At 40.0% G+C, this 16,697-nt stretch overlaps 1 protein-coding gene across 4 annotated transcripts in view; it reads right to left on the reverse strand.

Annotated features, from left to right (window-relative positions):
• Nucleotides 1–1,965: 1,965 nt before the first annotated feature.
• Nucleotides 1,966–16,697, reverse strand: part of si:ch211-198n5.11 (methylcrotonoyl-coenzyme A carboxylase 2) — a 41,407-nt gene continuing 26,675 nt past the window's right edge. For 2 of the 4 annotated variants that reach the window (XM_055641909.1, XM_055641908.1), the window contains exons 9-13: nucleotides 11,773–11,929; nucleotides 10,292–10,414; nucleotides 6,550–6,692; nucleotides 5,262–5,343; nucleotides 1,966–3,368 (exon numbers count right to left, since the gene is read on the reverse strand). In XM_055641909.1, the coding sequence (XP_055497884.1) occupies nucleotides 3,285–3,368; nucleotides 5,262–5,343; nucleotides 6,550–6,692; nucleotides 10,292–10,414; nucleotides 11,773–11,929 (589 nt within the window). In that variant the 3' untranslated portion in view covers nucleotides 1,966–3,284. The remainder of the gene's footprint in view (nucleotides 3,369–5,261; nucleotides 5,344–6,549; nucleotides 6,693–10,291; nucleotides 10,415–11,772; nucleotides 11,930–16,697) is intronic. The other 2 variants (XM_055641910.1, XM_055641911.1) reach the window with 1 other exon arrangement.

Here is a 16,697-nt window from a genome sequence, read left to right on the forward strand (position 1 = left end):
CATAGAAACATAGAAAATAGGTGTAGGTGTAGGCCATTCGGCCCTTCGAGCCTGCACCGCCATTCAATATGATCATGGCTGATCATCCAACTCAGTATATCCATCCCTGCCTTCTCTCCATACCCACTGATCCCTTTAGCCACAAGGGCCACATCTAACTCCCTCATAAATATAGCCAATGAACTAGCCTCAACTACCTTCTGTGGCAGAGAATTCCACAGATTCACCACTCTCTGTGTAAAAAATGATTTTCTCATCTTGGTCCTAAAAGAATTCCCTCTTATCCTTAAACTGTGACCTCTAGTTCTGAACTTCCCCAACATCGGGAATAATCTTCCTGCATCTAGCCTGTCCAACCCCTTAAGGATTTTGTAAGTTTCTATAAGATCCCCCCTCAATCTTCTGAATTCCAGCGTGTACAAGCCGATAAGACTCATACATTTTAATCTTCATCAAACTCCAGCATATCGCTTTTAAACGTTAGAAAACTCCTTATGTCACAGAAAAACTCTACATGGTTGAAGATATGTTCCTTCTGCCATGTAGCTCCGAGCTAAACTAAAACTAAGCTTCTGCGGAAGAAACCCAGCACCAAATATGCCCTTAACTACGTAATAAATCCCACACATATAATTACAGGCAAACTAAAATTTAAAGAAAGATGCCATAATTAATGACACACAAAATAAGGCAGATGGCCACTACACTGTAATCTAGCATTTTTGTCTACCTTTAATTTTTCCAGCATCTGCAGTTCTTTCTTAAACAATCTGCTTCCCCAGTAACTTTCCTTACAGCCTACTCTTCCCACATTCCCATCTACTTCCACTTTATCATCAACGACATATTACAACAATTAACTACGGACCTTTCTGAATGTGGGGAGGAAACTGTTGTAGGGAAACTTAGGTGGCCACTGAGAGAATATGTAAACTTTGCAAATAGCAATGGAAGCTAGGATTGAACCGAATCACATGTACAAGTCTCTCTTCCAGCTGTGGCACTGTACTGCCCAAATCATTCAGGTAATACTTAACTAAATATGGTAGCACCTCTAATTTGAATCATGAGATTGAATTGGTCTGGATGATCTCCTAATGTACAGTATCAATGATAAATGCCTTGGGATATTGCATATGGAGGAAAGTTGGCAACTCAGCTGGTTCATGGCAAGTTTAAAACAAACCCTAAACATTTGTATCTCAGTTTTGCTGAATAGGAGAGCAACTCATCAACTTGAAGCCACTTAAAGATAAAACAAAGTGCTGGAGTAACTCAGATGGTCAGGCAACATCTTTGGAGGACATGGATAGGTGACATTATGGGTCAGGACTCTTCTTCAGACTGAGTGTGGGGAGAAAGATGGAAAAGAGGAACAGGGCAAAGCCTGACAAGTAATAGGTGGATAGGGGTGAGGGTCTTGAGACCTTCCTGGTGGGGGATGGAGGTGTAAAGGGACTGGCTGTACATGGTAAAGATGAGGCAATATGGGCTATCATCCATTGTAAACAGGAAGTCATGGGAGCATTGAGTTCATTTTTAGGACTAAAATGCATTCTGATTTAAAAAACTTGAATTGGGAAATGCTGAACATTCATATCAATATAATATACATGCTAGTTCAGATATAGTGCAGTTAGACAGAACAACATTGCCTCAATAGTGTTCTCTGGGAATCATATCAGACTTCAGAATTACACCAAATTGTCCCTGGATAAAAGTGCTAATTTACCAAAATGTTACTTGCGATGTGGCCAAGCTGAATTTCAAACTCGTTAGATTGCTAATGATTTTATAATACACTTTCTACTACACCATATTCAAACATAGGCCCCAGACATCTTAGCACATTTTAAAATCCAGTTTCCTATTTGGAAAAAATTGGTTAATTCTGCTTTAATTTGTACTTATCCTCAACTTAATGTGTGCGTTTTTAGTTAGGATAAATGCTCCATTCCAGATCTCAAAATTTGTAATTAAAGATTTTTATTTTCCTATGATGATGATACATAAAAGTTCATCATTATCAAATATTCCACGTTAACCAAAGTGAAAATATACAAAGTTTTGATTATACATGTCTTTATAGAAGTTTTTCCCTGATCTGATGGTGTCTTGACAGAAGCTCTGGCTACCCTCAACCATCTCATACAAGTTGTCATTCCGCATAAGAGCCTGAAGAATTAACTTTGGCAGATAATTGAATTACTCAGTCAGTTATAAAGAACAAGTTAGTGCAGTGAAGTTGTGCAACGAAGGCTATGAATTCAAATTCCAAAGTGGAAAGCTATGAATCTGGATGTAGTCATTTTCTGGGTTGCCACCAGTGAAAATTACCTAAAAGTTTCCAACTCTCAAAATTACAAGTGCTTTACTAAAATCTTTCTATGAGGGGAATAGAGCACCACATTCCCATATTGTGTTTGACTCTTAATTCACCTTGAAATGGATAAACTTATCACTCGATTAATAGTACGAATCTGTCCATAACGTGTAGCACCACGTGATATGCTGCTCTGAGTCACTGCTTCAACAGCTTAGATTTTGCTTTAATGCCTCAACTTTTTGTGAATTAATAACCCACCATTATTGTGATATTGAGAATTCTTTCCTCAGCTAGATCACAATCTTCACAGCTTTGAGCTAAACAGAAGAAATATTTATCAATACTTCAGATTCACTCCAACACACTTTGCTATGGTTGTGATAGCATTTGCCATCATTGGAGAGTATTCAGTGTTCCAAGTTCATTGTGAAATAAATGAAATAACAAACATTATTGAAATAATCTGAGATCTGTCCACACAAACTTTGGGCTGGTTTACTTCATAGTTACATATGCTTTGGTCTCCAACTCAGTCCAGGTTTCATTGTTTAAATGAGCAAATAAGGATGATCAGTTTGAGGATAGCAGTGCCAGACTAAGCTGCAGAAACAGTTCATTTCAGGTATTTGTTACAAATGAATACGAGTGTGTTTTATCTCAGGTGATAGATAATCACTGCATGTTGTTTATTGAAATGACTCCACTTTGCAAACATGAAACCTTGAGCAACTTGAACCAGCAGTTGATTGTTTCTACATTCCATGCAACAAATAGCTATCTTGAGGAATCACAATGATTTGCTTATTTTTAAACAGGCACTTAAGTCATAATAATTACATTAAGCATTTTTGAAAATTGAGTCTGCTCTGCCATCCTTAATCAAAAGAAGCAAAATTCCTTGGTTTTTTTCATTTTTTTTATTCATTACATTTCTTTCTTCATTGGTCAATTTCTGTGTTTATATCCTCAGTGTAACCTGCCTTTCTGGGTGAGAATGAAACTGAGGTTTTTGTTTGAAGATATTTAAACACTGACCAATTACCTGCAACATATAAACAGTTCAGAATTAGATTTATTCGTTGTCAATGCAATAATATATTTCTTTCAGAGCTCTGTATTTGATCAGTCATAAAACAAGTATTTTTAATTTGGCAGCAACCTGAAACTGAATCCCAAGTTTTGCAATAACTTTCACAAATATAGAAAATTAAAATTGCAATGAATCAAATAGGTATGCAAAGGGAAATATTTTAAACCTGGAAATATGCAAAATAATCTAAAGAGTTCCCATTACAGACAATCTACAATGTCCATTTTTTTCAAGCTGTAAATAGACTGGTTGTGTATTTATTGATTTTTAAACTGTAGCATGGGATGCATAACTAAAGGACAATGACATTCTTAAAATGGCAAAGAATGCAACAGATTTAAGATTTACTACTAATTCCGTGAGCCTTATGAAAGCGAATCCGTAGTACATTGATCAGCTGAATGGTTAAGATTACAAAACAGATCTATGAGTCAACAGAATGGAATTTGTAGCTCATTGGACATTTTCCAGCAGGCAGGGAACATTGTTATGTGAAACACAAGTTCCGATGAAAACTGCAAAACATGGGAATAAATGCCAGGCCAGAAATCATGTCAGGCAAAAAATGTTTGTGGAAGGACTGATTTAGTTGGAAATTCAGAGGAACCAACCTTTATTTTGATATGGAATCTGTTGAGTTCCTCAAATTTACAGCTTGGTAGAGAATGGGTGGATTCTAACATACGGTGAATACGCTTGTATAAAAGTTCAATAGAAGGGGCAAAATCATAATCCGCAGCAAGGCACAATAAAGTTATAATTTGAGCATTTTTGTTAGAGTGCATCATCATATTCATTTTCCTCCTCCCTAAATATCTCAAATTTGTATTGGTAGAAACTTAGTGAACCTGGGTGTCCAGTCGAATCAGGGGGCACAGCCTTAGAATAAAGGGGAGCCCATTTAAGACTGAGGTGAGAAAAAACGTTTTCACCCAGAGTTGTGAATTTGTGGAATTCCCTGCCACAGAGGGCAGTGGGGGCCAAATCACTGGATGGATTTAAGAGAGAGTTAGATAGAACTCTAGGGGCTAGTGGAGTCAAGGGATATGGGGAGAAGGCAAGCACGAGTTATTGATTGGGGACGATCAGCCATGATCACAATGAATGGCGGTGCTGGTTCGAAGGGCTGAATGGGCTCCTCCAGCACCTATTTTCTATGTTTTTATGTTTCTATGTATGGCACGGCACATGGCAATAATAACTTACCCAGACAAGTAGAATTATAGTTCTGTTTATGCCCAGAAATCTTATATAAGCTGCAATAATAATAAATGAGAGAATAATCAAATAATGCTTCCTAATCCCATTGGTTAGTTTATGTGTGGGGTTAGGTGGGCAGGATCAGTCTCAGTTTTGCTACCTCTCACAATTGAAGAGTATGTTACTCTATTTTTTGACATAGACTGACACATGAAGAATATCTACTTGGATGCAGGGGAATCACTGGTGCCCTTGGAATAATTTCCCAAACTCAGAAGGGCTTTCATAAGAGAGCAGAAGGGAACGATCTGTCAGCACCCATTCTGCTAAATGCCACACTTATTTATCTCCAAATACATAGACCAATATAAAGTCTACTCAAATTCACAAAAACACTTATTCTGTAACGTGGATGAGATTACATTAGAGTTTTTTTTTTAAATCTGTTTCAGCAAAAGATCATCTTAAAAGAAGTTTGTAAATATAGGACCATCAGCTCATTTTACAAACAAAACTGCAAGTTGTTAATAACTCCTGGACCATGGTACAGAGTGAATCCACGTGCTGCAGAAAAATAGTAACAATGGAAGAGAAATGCAAAAAAAAATTAAAGAAATTGGAACTTAGATGGAAGTACGAGTTTACCGTTCGAGTATCTGCAGGCAGTATTACACCATCATCCCAAATCCGAGAGGTGGAATGAAAAGCAGAGGTTTCAACCTCGAGCCTAAAGAATAAAATAATTACTTTTAAACGGAACAATTATAAACATCTACATTAAGCTGTACATGGTGCAGAGTATCTATTTTTATCTACTCCATTGAAAACTTGTCCAACTCTATACCTATAAAAGTGTGTGTGTGTGTGTGTGTGTGTGTGTGTGTGTGTGTGTGTGTGTGTGTGTGTGTGTGTGTGTGTGTGTTCATTGTCTCTTCCTCAAAACGCTAACGCTTAAATTTTTACATATTCTTACTCACATTTTCCCCCTTCACGACATCATCAGGTTCACCAGATTTCATGCTCTATTTCAAAAGTTATTCGCGATGAAAGTTTTTAAAAAAAGACAAAAACCGCTTCTCACAGAGAGCCTTTTTCCAGCAGCTTCAAATGATGATGTCACAATGCCACTCACAGTGCACCAATCACAATTGGCTCTCAAGCTGCCGAGTGCCACAATTACATCACAATGGGACGTTGCCAACGGTAACCACAGCAGAAGGAGAGGTTGCCAAAGGCAGAGGGGGAGCAACGAGTGCCATTTGGCATAAGCCTCATGCCTGTCTGCTTCAAAGGGATCTTGATTTGGGGGCTTCTAAAATTGAGGGGCCTCTAAAATTGAAATTTTCCTGGGCCTCAGTTCATCTATGAGAGGTGGGGGAGAGAGTGGGAGGAGGAGGGGGATGAGGAGAGGGAGAGGTGAAAAGAGTTGCACAGGGCCAGTTCATGGGCTCGGCGGCCTCCTGTATTTTCTGCGGCGGGGTAGAGACCATGCTCCACGTGTATATGGAGTGCGAGGTTGCTGCCCCTGTATGAATATCTGAAGGGGCTGCTCCTCAAGTTCAGGTTGCATTTTACTCCCATAATACTGGTGTTTGGACACAAGGCAGGGAGTGAGGAGGGGGAGGAAATCTCCTGGGTCTGGCCAAGATTTTGCTCCTGGGTCTGGCCAAGATGCCCATTCGCAGGCCCCTCTCCCACCACCCCACCCCTACAATTAGGAATGAGCAATAAATGCTGGCCTTGTCAGTGATGCCCAAATGCCCAAAGATGCAAAATGTGACTTTAGGGCCATTTGCATGAAAGTGAAACATTGTTTGAAATTGATTGCCTAAAAGTAAAATTGCATACTTGATCATATGTTAAGTAGAACATATGTTTCAGATGAAATTATAGATTATTTTCTCTCAACACAAAACAGCACAGATACACTCACATTTCTTTCATGGTCTTCAGCTGTGCCTCATCTTGGATGTTTCCATCAGTTTCCAGGAAGTCTGAGCAGTGATTTGGGCTAACTAGTCCAATCCTGGCATTAGGCCATAAAAAAAGGAAGTTTGGATCAAATGATCTACCACACTGAAACATAAAAAAATCTTCATTTCAATATTATCCATGAGCCATAGTGTACATGGTGTTGCTAGCAGATGACGGATGCTATCCTCAACTTGCACTGGCAGAAAAAAAAACTGGAACCATAGACTAACATAATGGTAAAACCACAAGAGAGTACAAAGAAACAGGCCCTTCTGCACAATTTGTCCACGCTGACCAAGTTGCCTACCCAACATAGTCTTATTTGTCTGCATTGGGGTCATATACCTCTAAACCATTCCTATCCATGTACCTGTTTGGTTCAATTGGACCAGCCCTTACCACTTCTTCTGGCAGTTCATTCCACACACCTTGTGTGAACAAGATGCTCCTCAGGTTCCCTTTAAATCCTTCCCCTCCTGCCTTAAATTCATGCCCTGTGGTTTTAGTCATCTCCGTTTTAGTCGTCTAATCTGTAACCTCACAACTTTATAAATCACCGTAATGTCACCCTCTACTTCCTACACACGTTGGAAAAAATCCACAGCCTAGTCTCTTCTTATAACTCAAGCCTTCTGGTTACATCCTCTTTTCTGCACCTGTTTCCAGCTTAATGATATCTTAAAGAAATGGTGACCAAAACTGCACACAATATTCCAAGTGCGGTCTCACTGTCTTTTACAGTTGTAACATAACGTACCAATGTGTACTTGAAGCTCTGACTCATGAAGGCAAGCAAGCCAATGACTTTCTCACGATCCTGTCACCACTTTCAGGGATCCATATACCTTTACCCCGAGGTCACATTGTTCTACAACACTTTCTAGTACTCTGCCGTAGTTTAACTTACCAAAATGCAATCTCTTACAATTGTCAGAGTTAAATTCTATCTGCCCACTTTCCCAGTTGATCAAAATCCTATTATGATCTTAGATAAACTTTTTCACCATCCACTATAGCACCCAATGTTAGTGTCATCTGCTAATTTACTAACTTTGTCAACAACATTTGCTTCCAAATCATTAATATAGATGACCAACATCAGTGGACCCAGCATCAATTCTCAAGCAGAACAATGGTCGCATTGTTATTTTATCCTCATTGTTCACTGCTTTCTCACATGCAAAACAGCACACAGTTGTCTGCAGAGAATATATCACTCCCGTACACTCTCACCAAATCGTTCAGTTTTTTACAAGGCGTTGACTTGACTTTAGGCATTTTGACACTTGAAGGGGTAGATCCTACAGGAGCGGGGATGCAGACCTCTACAGGCAGGCCAAGTACAAGCTAAGAAGAGGAATCAGAGCTGCCAAGGAAAGGTACTCTGAGAAGTTGAAGAGCAAGTTCTCAGCAAATTACTCTTCTTCAGTGTGGAAACATAGAAACATAGAAAATAGGTGCAGGAGTTGGCCATTCGGCCCTTCGAGCCTGCACCGCCAATCAATATGATCATGGCTGATCAACCATCTCAGTATCCTGTACGTGCCTTCTCTCCATACCTCCTGAACCCTTTAGCCACAAGAGCCACATCTAACTCCCTCTTAAATATAGCCAATGAATTGGCCTCAACTACTTTCTGTGGCAGAGAATTCCACAGATTCACCACTTTCTGTGTGAATTTTTTTTTCTCATCTCGGTCCTAAAAGATTTCCCCTTATCCTTAAACTGTGACCCCTTGTTCTGGACTTCCCCAACATCGGGAACAATCTTCCTGCATCTATTCTGTCCAACCCCTTAAGAATTTTGTAAGTTTCTATAAGATCCCCCCTCAATCTTCTAAATTCTAACAAGTACAAGTCGAGTCTATCCAGTCTTTCTTCATATGGTTCAGACTATCAGGGATCAGTCTGGTGAACCTTCTCTGTATTCCTTCTATGCGCTCTAGGGCTTGCAAGAAATCACAAGCTACAAGAGGAGGTCCTTGGAAAATCGTCAGCTGACCGACGACCTGAACGAGTTCTACTGGAGTTTTGATAAACAGAAACATAACACTGGTAACCCCAACCAACACTTCACACCTACTCACAGCTTGACTCCAGTCTGAAAAGACTGGACCCTTCCCCACCTACTCATCACCACTTCACACCTCAGATTCAGATTCAGATTCAATTTTAATTGTCATTGTCAGTGTACAGTACAGAGACAACAAAATGCATTAAACCTACTTATAGTATGAAGATCTGAAGAAGGGTTTCGGCCCGAAACGTTGCCTATCTCCTTCGCTCCACAGTGGCGGCGCCTAACGGCAGCGGCTCGACTACAGTCATCCGTCTTCTTTTTTATTTTTGTCTTGTTAAATGTATGTCTTGAGTTATTTTTTTTAAATTTTTTTTTAGCTGTGTATATGTGGGGGGTGGTGGGGGGGCTGTGGGGGAAACCGTTTTAAATCTCTTCCCTGTGCGGAGACCCGACTATTCCCTGTCGGGTCTCGGATGTCGTTGGGCCTAACATCGTGGAGCCGGCGGCAACCTCCGGCCAGGACTAACCTGAGGGCTCCAGTTGCAGTGCCTGCGGAACTGACATCGCGGAGCTGGCCAACTTCGGAGCGGGAAGAGCTGTGGTGGCGTGCGGCTGCGACCCGACTTTTGGAGTTCGGAGGCACTGGCCGCAGACCCGATGGACGGGAACATCGGGAGCTCGCAGGTCCCTGGTGGGAGACCGCTTTTCCAAGCTCCGCAACGGCGACTTCTCCCGCTGGAATCGCGGGTTTAAGGACATGGAGCCGCGGCCTAACATCACCCGGCGTGGCTTAAACGGCCTCAGGACTTATCATCGCCCGCCGGGGGCTTTAACATCGGAGCCCCAGTTCGCCTCGACACTGCAGTTGGACTGCTGGACCGCGGGAGAAGGAACAAAGGGAACAGATAAAGACTTTGCCTTCCATCACAGTGAGGAGATGTTGGCGACTCACTGTGATGAATGTTTATGTAAACTGTGGGTCTTGGATTGTTTTGTAATGTAAAAAAACTGTAGAAATGATATTTCGTTCAAACCTAGGTTTGAATGACAATAAATTGCATTCTATTCTATTCTATTCTATTCTATTCTATTCTATTCTATTCTATTCTATTCTATAGATGCTGCTGCACCCGCTGAGTTTCTCCAGCATTTTTGTGTACATTCGATTTTCCAGCTTCTGCAGTTCCTTCTTAAATACTTATAGTATGACTCCGTTTGCAAAGACTGGACCCTTTCCCACGCACCCCTCTCCAATCACCACTTAACACCCACTTACAGCCGGTTTACCCCGGTGGTGTAAATCTTCTTGTAAGACGTTAAAACGGCAAAAAAGGCTGATTTAGGCACTATCGTAAAAACGGCATTATCTTCGTGAAATCATCAAAAAAGGCATGAAAAGGCAGATTACATTTATGGCAAAATTCTGGCTCGAATGATAAGTAACAGTCCCAGCATAGATGCCTGTGGAACTTCACTGGTCGTAAATCTACAGCCAGAAAAACACACTTCGACAACACTCTTCTATCTTCTATGACTAAGCCATTCCTCAATCCTAACGACAAATTCACCGTCAATATATTCATTTACAACCGGAAAAGTCATCTTATCCGGAAAGAAAATTTGTACATCCATTTAACCATTGTATTTTACAGGTGTCATAGAGTAAAACTTCTAGAATATACCATAGCAAAGCTTTCACCACCATAGCAGCCTCCGATTACAATGGTTATCTTGGGAACAGTGGCACATGCTACAGCCGCTATCATGGAGCCTTGGGCCTTCAGTTGGTTCGTAACAGCTCCAGCCTATAAAGGAAATTTATCATATTATACAAAATTAATGGGTTCATAAAGCATGATGTAGTCATTGCAAAGTTTATATTCCTTTTTTCCAGCTCTTCAAGACACCAGGTACCAGTAAATGTTCCATATTGTGCAAAGGGCTGAATCCGTTATCATTATAAACATATTTAGTGTTGAGAGATAAAGTGTGGAAACAGGCCCCTCAGCCCATGAAAACCCACGATTACCCGTACATTAGTTCTATCCTACACACAAGGGACAATTTACAGAAGCCAATTAACCTACAAATCTGCACTTCTTTCGAATGTGGGATGAAATAGGAGCACCCAGAGAAAACCCACTTGGTCACAGGGAGAGTGTACAAACTCTGAACAGACAGCACCATAGTCAGGATCAAACCTGATCTCTGGCACTGTAAGGCATCAACTAGGTTGCACCACTGTGCCGCCTGGATTGTTCCTCAAATCAAAGGACACCGTGCCTGGAAAACAAGGATTTCCACCATTTGCAGGTTTTTGATTTTCAATTTTCTTGTAAGTTGACGGATTTTCAATTGATCTTGTAAGATCAACTCTCGGCTGATCATTTAATAACTTCAGACTTCTGTCAAGTTCATACAGACTACAAGCTCGGTGTTCTCATCCAAACAAGATTATTCAGTCAGAAGCGGCTGCACATTGAGTGCCCAAATTGACAACAAAGTGATCCTGCTAGAATCACAGGCCAGACCTTGGATGTGTGTGTGTGTGTGTGTGTGTGTGTGTGTGTGTGTGTGTGTGTGTGTGTGTGTGTGTGTTATCTGCGATTCGCATCTCAAAAAAACGACACGCTAACGGGGAAAACTTTTACATATTCTGATAGAGATTTACACCATGATGTCAAAAACCACCTTATCTGATAAATTCGATTCATTATTTCTTGAGTTATTTATTAAAATTGTTCACAAATATGAAATATTTTTTTAACGAGCCGATGATGTCACCATGGGTCTGCTCGCGCTGCGCACTGTTTTCCACGCGTTGCGAGTTACGTCACTGGGATAATATTAATATAATATCGGGGTGGTTAGTGTGTGTGTGTGTGATGCCAAAGGCCCCCCCCCCCCCCGCAACCGCACGTTGAGGGGACGGGACCCAACGGGTCCCCCTTGGTCTAGTGTAACGTAATTCTTGCCCCAAGTCTACTTTGGCGTTGAGCTGAGGAGTTAACCAAATTGTAAAATGTATTCTGCAGTTTGCCGATGGAACATCATAATTTGTCTTGCCTTAGATCAATTGCTAGTTACCATAAATTATTTCTCTTATATTATTTAGGATTTATACAGGCATTCAATCCAGTTATATCAAATATTTCTCTTGTACCTTGGATAGCGTTCTTGTCACGGTAATATTTGGTCTTGTATTCTGAAGAAATATGATAGGAATATTTCTCTGGTCACAAAGTTGTACAAAATGGCTGCCTTTTAGAGAGGCATTATGAGTGAGTTCTCCGTTGTTAGCCACAATTCCAACAAGATGACTGAAAATGAAACATTGTATTTACAATCAGTTGCCACAATGGGCATAAGTATTCACATAACTAATAATGGTAAACAATTGGTTGCAAAATCAGAAAAGAAATCTTGGGAGATTTATGCCACTGCTCACTGCTCTTTGGGTTAAGAAATGCCATTTCAGCTTTGTTCTAAATGACCAACCCCTAAATTGAGACTGTGAACACAATACAGAAACCAGCCCAGGCAAACAACACAAGTACTTCATAAGATCGTAAGTGATAGGAGCAGAATTAGGCTATTCAGCCCATGAAGTCTACTCCGCCATTCATTCATGACTGATCTATCTCTCCCTCCTAACTCCAATCTCCTGCCTTCTCCCCATAACCTCTGACACCCGTATTTTCCGTAATTTCAAGACCCCAAGAATTCTGTATGTTTCAGTAATACTTCATTCATTTATTAATTGCCAATAAATGCAGACCTTGCCAGCAATGCCACACTCCTGCAAAATAAATATATAAATGAAAAATCTGTTCCACGTGGTTTAGCACCAAACCATCCCTTCATTATTATTGCTGCCTCTGTGCTTCTCCTGGACTGAGATTCTGAGAAAAGAGGCCTTCTATTAAGAAATATCTGCAATGATGGGTGTCCCTAATGCAGTGTAGAACACATTACATCAAACATAAAAAGCTTCAAGTTATTTCTAACATCAACATATTCACAAGCAATGGCAAGAAAATTGCTTCCAGATTTTCTATGTTGCTCAGGCTGGAATCAGACAAACACAGATACAGGGGGTGCTTTGATGCTCAACCCACATTTTCATACACTGGGTGACCTAACATCCCACTGTTTACCTAAAGTTGTTGACTGAATATTTGTTTTTGTAATGAAACAGCTTAATTTTTCAAATGTTGAATCAATTTTATGTACATCAATACATAATACGGAGTTGAATACTTGAGCCATTAAAATATGACATATTCATCTGATCAAATCATTTAGAAAATTTAAATGCAGTGTTATCCACTGATTCAGCAAATTAATCTACACATTTCAGTTTGGGACAAAAAAAAAACTGGAATGTTTTTTTCAAGAATGAATGTATGTATATAATGCATAGGTTTTCAACTAAATACTTTTGTCCATTTTGCAAGATTAGATTTAAGGTGAGGGGGGAACCCGAGGGGTAACTTTTTCACACAAAGGGTGGTAGGTGTATGGAATGAGCTACCGGGGAGGTAGTTGAGGCAGGTACTATCGCAAAGTTTAAGAAACTGTCTGAAGAAGGGTCTCGACCCGAAACGTCACCCATTCCAACTGTCCAGCGATGAGCGCTGAGTTACTCCAGCATTTTGTGTCTATCTTAAGAAACTTAGACAGGTACATGGATAGAATAATGTTTAGAGGGATATATAGAATAATACAGGTAGGTGGGACTAATGTTGATGGGACATGTTAGCCAGTGTAGGCAAGTTGGACCAAAGGGCCTGTTTCCGCACTCTATGGATCTTAATTCTGCATTCTATTGCAAGAAAATTATGGGCATCAGTAATCAGCTCGCTCAATAATAAGTACATGTTCAATATTAAGAATTTAGTTCCCTTTAAATCATATGGTTTCTGAAGCAAATAAGTGTATTCACTTGTTTGATTTTTGGGAAACTCAACGGAAATATTGACTTTATAGCTGTATAGAAAATTTTAGGAAAACATTTCCACCAAAAAGAAAGTACTGTAAAAATACATAAAATCAAATTTTAGAAATCAGCGCAGCACAGCTGTTACTTGAATCTTTACTGTATGTGACTGAGGATGAATTTCTATACTACGTGCCTTAAGATGTTTAAGTAAGAATTGACACATATTCACAGAAGTTTTCATACTAGTTACAACTTATATGCAAAATAATTATAATAGTGTGTTAGTGCATGGCAGTTTTGACAAATTTCAACTTCCAAATATCACATTCTACTTCCATAGTGTGAAGGTTCCCATTCGCAATTCTCACTCTATCTTGCAATTTGTATCAACCAAATTATATAATTTTGAATGTAGCATATTTATAAGAAGCCAATTTAATCTTTTTTGTGCAAAACTCAAAGCAAGAAACTTGAATTTAAAGATCAAGGTATCAGTTCATTTCTTGTCCTTTTAAAATATTAATTTACATTTGACCTAGTTGATAATTGCACGATCTAGAATGATACATTTAACATTCAATCATTACTGTGTTACATTAGTAGAGCAGTGTGCCCAAACCATTCATGTTTCAGAGGTAGGGAGGTGCAAAATTAACCCAAAAACATCTCTCTGGGCAGCTATTCAATTATTCAAACTGAGAAGTGTGCATATGGTGTTGCCATGAGAAGATATAAAAAGGGGACAAAGCAACTGCAGATGCCAGAATCGTGAGCAAGGAAATAAATGCTAGGAGGAATTCAGCAGGTCAGGTAGCATCTGTGGAGGGAATGGACATATGACATTTTGGTCACAGAGCCCTGGCTAAACATACTTCAGCCCTTCATTACCCCATATTCATGAATCTCATGAAACATTAACAGTTTTAATCTCTATCTAATCCTCCCTCATCCACTGAATATTTCCCAAATTTGCTTTTATTTCAGATTTGCAGCACCTGCACATTTTGTTGTTTTACAGTTAGAAGAAACATACTGTGTAATCCTATTCAGTCATTTTGTGATTCTTTTCAATCTGTGCTTGTTTGCAATCAAAAGCCGTAAACAGTTTAAACAAATTAAATAAGTTTCATTGATTCTAGCCCTTAGGCAGTTAGATACCCTCCTAATTTGCAAATGTCCATAACAAATGGATTATCTGTTATGGAACAGATCATCCTCAACTACTACATCAACTTGTATTTATGAAGAAATCTAGGTAAAACACCAAAGACCACAGCCTCAGGGCAGAGCACCCACAAGTTGAGAAACAGAAGAAAAAGCATGTTAAGGTGAGAAAAGTGACTGGATATCAAGCTTGTGTGACAAAAGTCTGAACATTAGAAATGTTAAACAAAAATAAAGGAAGTAGGCAGTTCTAATTAATCCTGGGAAAGAAACAAGTTGCAGTAATAATCTGCATTACAAGTCTTTCCTTTGGCACAGTAGTGTGAGAAGAAACAGGAAACAGGAGCAAGTGTGACATGCTACATTTGAAATCTACATAGCAAAAAAGCAAGATGGGAGAAGAATTGGTAGAAATTTGTCATTTGTTGCCAGAGGTCTTAAGAGGTCTACAGTGCCCTCCATAAGATTTGGGACAAAGACCCATCATTTATTTATTTGCCTCTGTACTCCACTATTTGAGATTTGTAATAGAAAAAAAAATCTCATGTGGTTAAAGTGCATATTGTCTTATTTTAATAAAGGCCATTTTTATACATTTTGGTTTCACCATGTAGAAATTACAGCAGTGTTTATACACAATGCCCCCCATTTCAGGGGACCATAATGTTTGGGACACAGCGATGTCATGTGAATGAAAGTAGTCATGTTTCGTATTTTGTTGCATATCCTTTGCATGCAATGACTGCTTGAAGTCTGCGATTCATGGACATCACCAGTTGCTGGGTGTTTTCTGTGGTGATGCTCTGTCAGGTCTGTATTGCAGCCATCTTTAGCTTATGCTTGTTTTGGGGGCTAGTCCCCTTTAGTTTTCTCTTCAGCATATAAAAGGCATGCTCAATTGAGTTCAGATCGTGAGATTGTCTTGGCCACTCAAGAATTGGCAAATTTTTAGCTTTGAAAAACTTCTTTGTTGCTTTAGCAGTATGTTTGGGATCATTGTCTTGCTGTAGAATGAACCACCGGCCAATGAGTTTTAAGGCATTTGTTTGAACTTGAGCAGACAGGATGTGTCGATACACTTCAGAATTCATTATGCTACTACCATCAGCAGTTGTATCATTAATAAAGATAAGTGAGCCAGTACCTCCAGCAGCCATACATGTCCAGGCCGTAACACCACCACCACGTGTTTCACAGATGAGGTGGTATGCTTTGGATCTTGGGCAGTTCCTTCTCGCCTCCATACTTTGCTCTTGCCATCACTCTGAAATAATTAATCTTCATCTCATCTGTCCACAAGACCTTTTTCCAGAACTGCAGTTGTTCTTTTAAGTACTTCTTGGCAAACCTACAACCCGGAGGAGCAGCACCTCATATTTCACTTGGGTAGTTTACACCCCAGCGGTATGAACATTGACTTCTCCAATTTCAGGTTGTCCTTGCTTCCTCCCTCCTTCCCAGCTCTGCCACAGCCCACTATCTCCACCTCTTCCTTTCTTTTGCCCGCTCCCCCCCCCCCCCCCCACCACCCTTACATCAGTCTAAAGAAGGGTCTCGACCCGAAACATCGCCTACTCTCCATAGATGTTGCCTCACCCGCTGAGTTTCTCCAGCATTTTTGTCTACATCCTATTTTTGCGGTTAACCAGTGATTTGCATCTTGCAGTGTAGCCTCTGTACTTCTGTTCATGAAGTTTTCTGCGGACAGTGGTCATTGACAAATCCACACCTGACTCCTGAAGAGTGTTTCTGATCTGTCGGACAGGTGTTTAGGGGTTTTTCTTTATTATAGAGCAAATTCTTCTGTCATCAGCTGTGAAGGTCATCCTTGGCCTGCCAGTCCCTTTGTGATTAGTAAGCTCTCCAGTGCTCTCTTTCTTCTTATAGATGTTCCAAACAGTTGATTTTGGTAAGCCTAAGGCTTGCCTGATGTCTCTAACTGTTTTATTCTTGTTTCTCAGTCTCATAATGGCTTCTTTGAC

Source organism: Leucoraja erinacea, chromosome 10 (assembly GCF_028641065.1).
Source record: "Leucoraja erinacea ecotype New England chromosome 10, Leri_hhj_1, whole genome shotgun sequence".
In the NCBI taxonomy this organism is placed as follows: Eukaryota; Metazoa; Chordata; class Chondrichthyes; order Rajiformes; family Rajidae; genus Leucoraja; species Leucoraja erinaceus.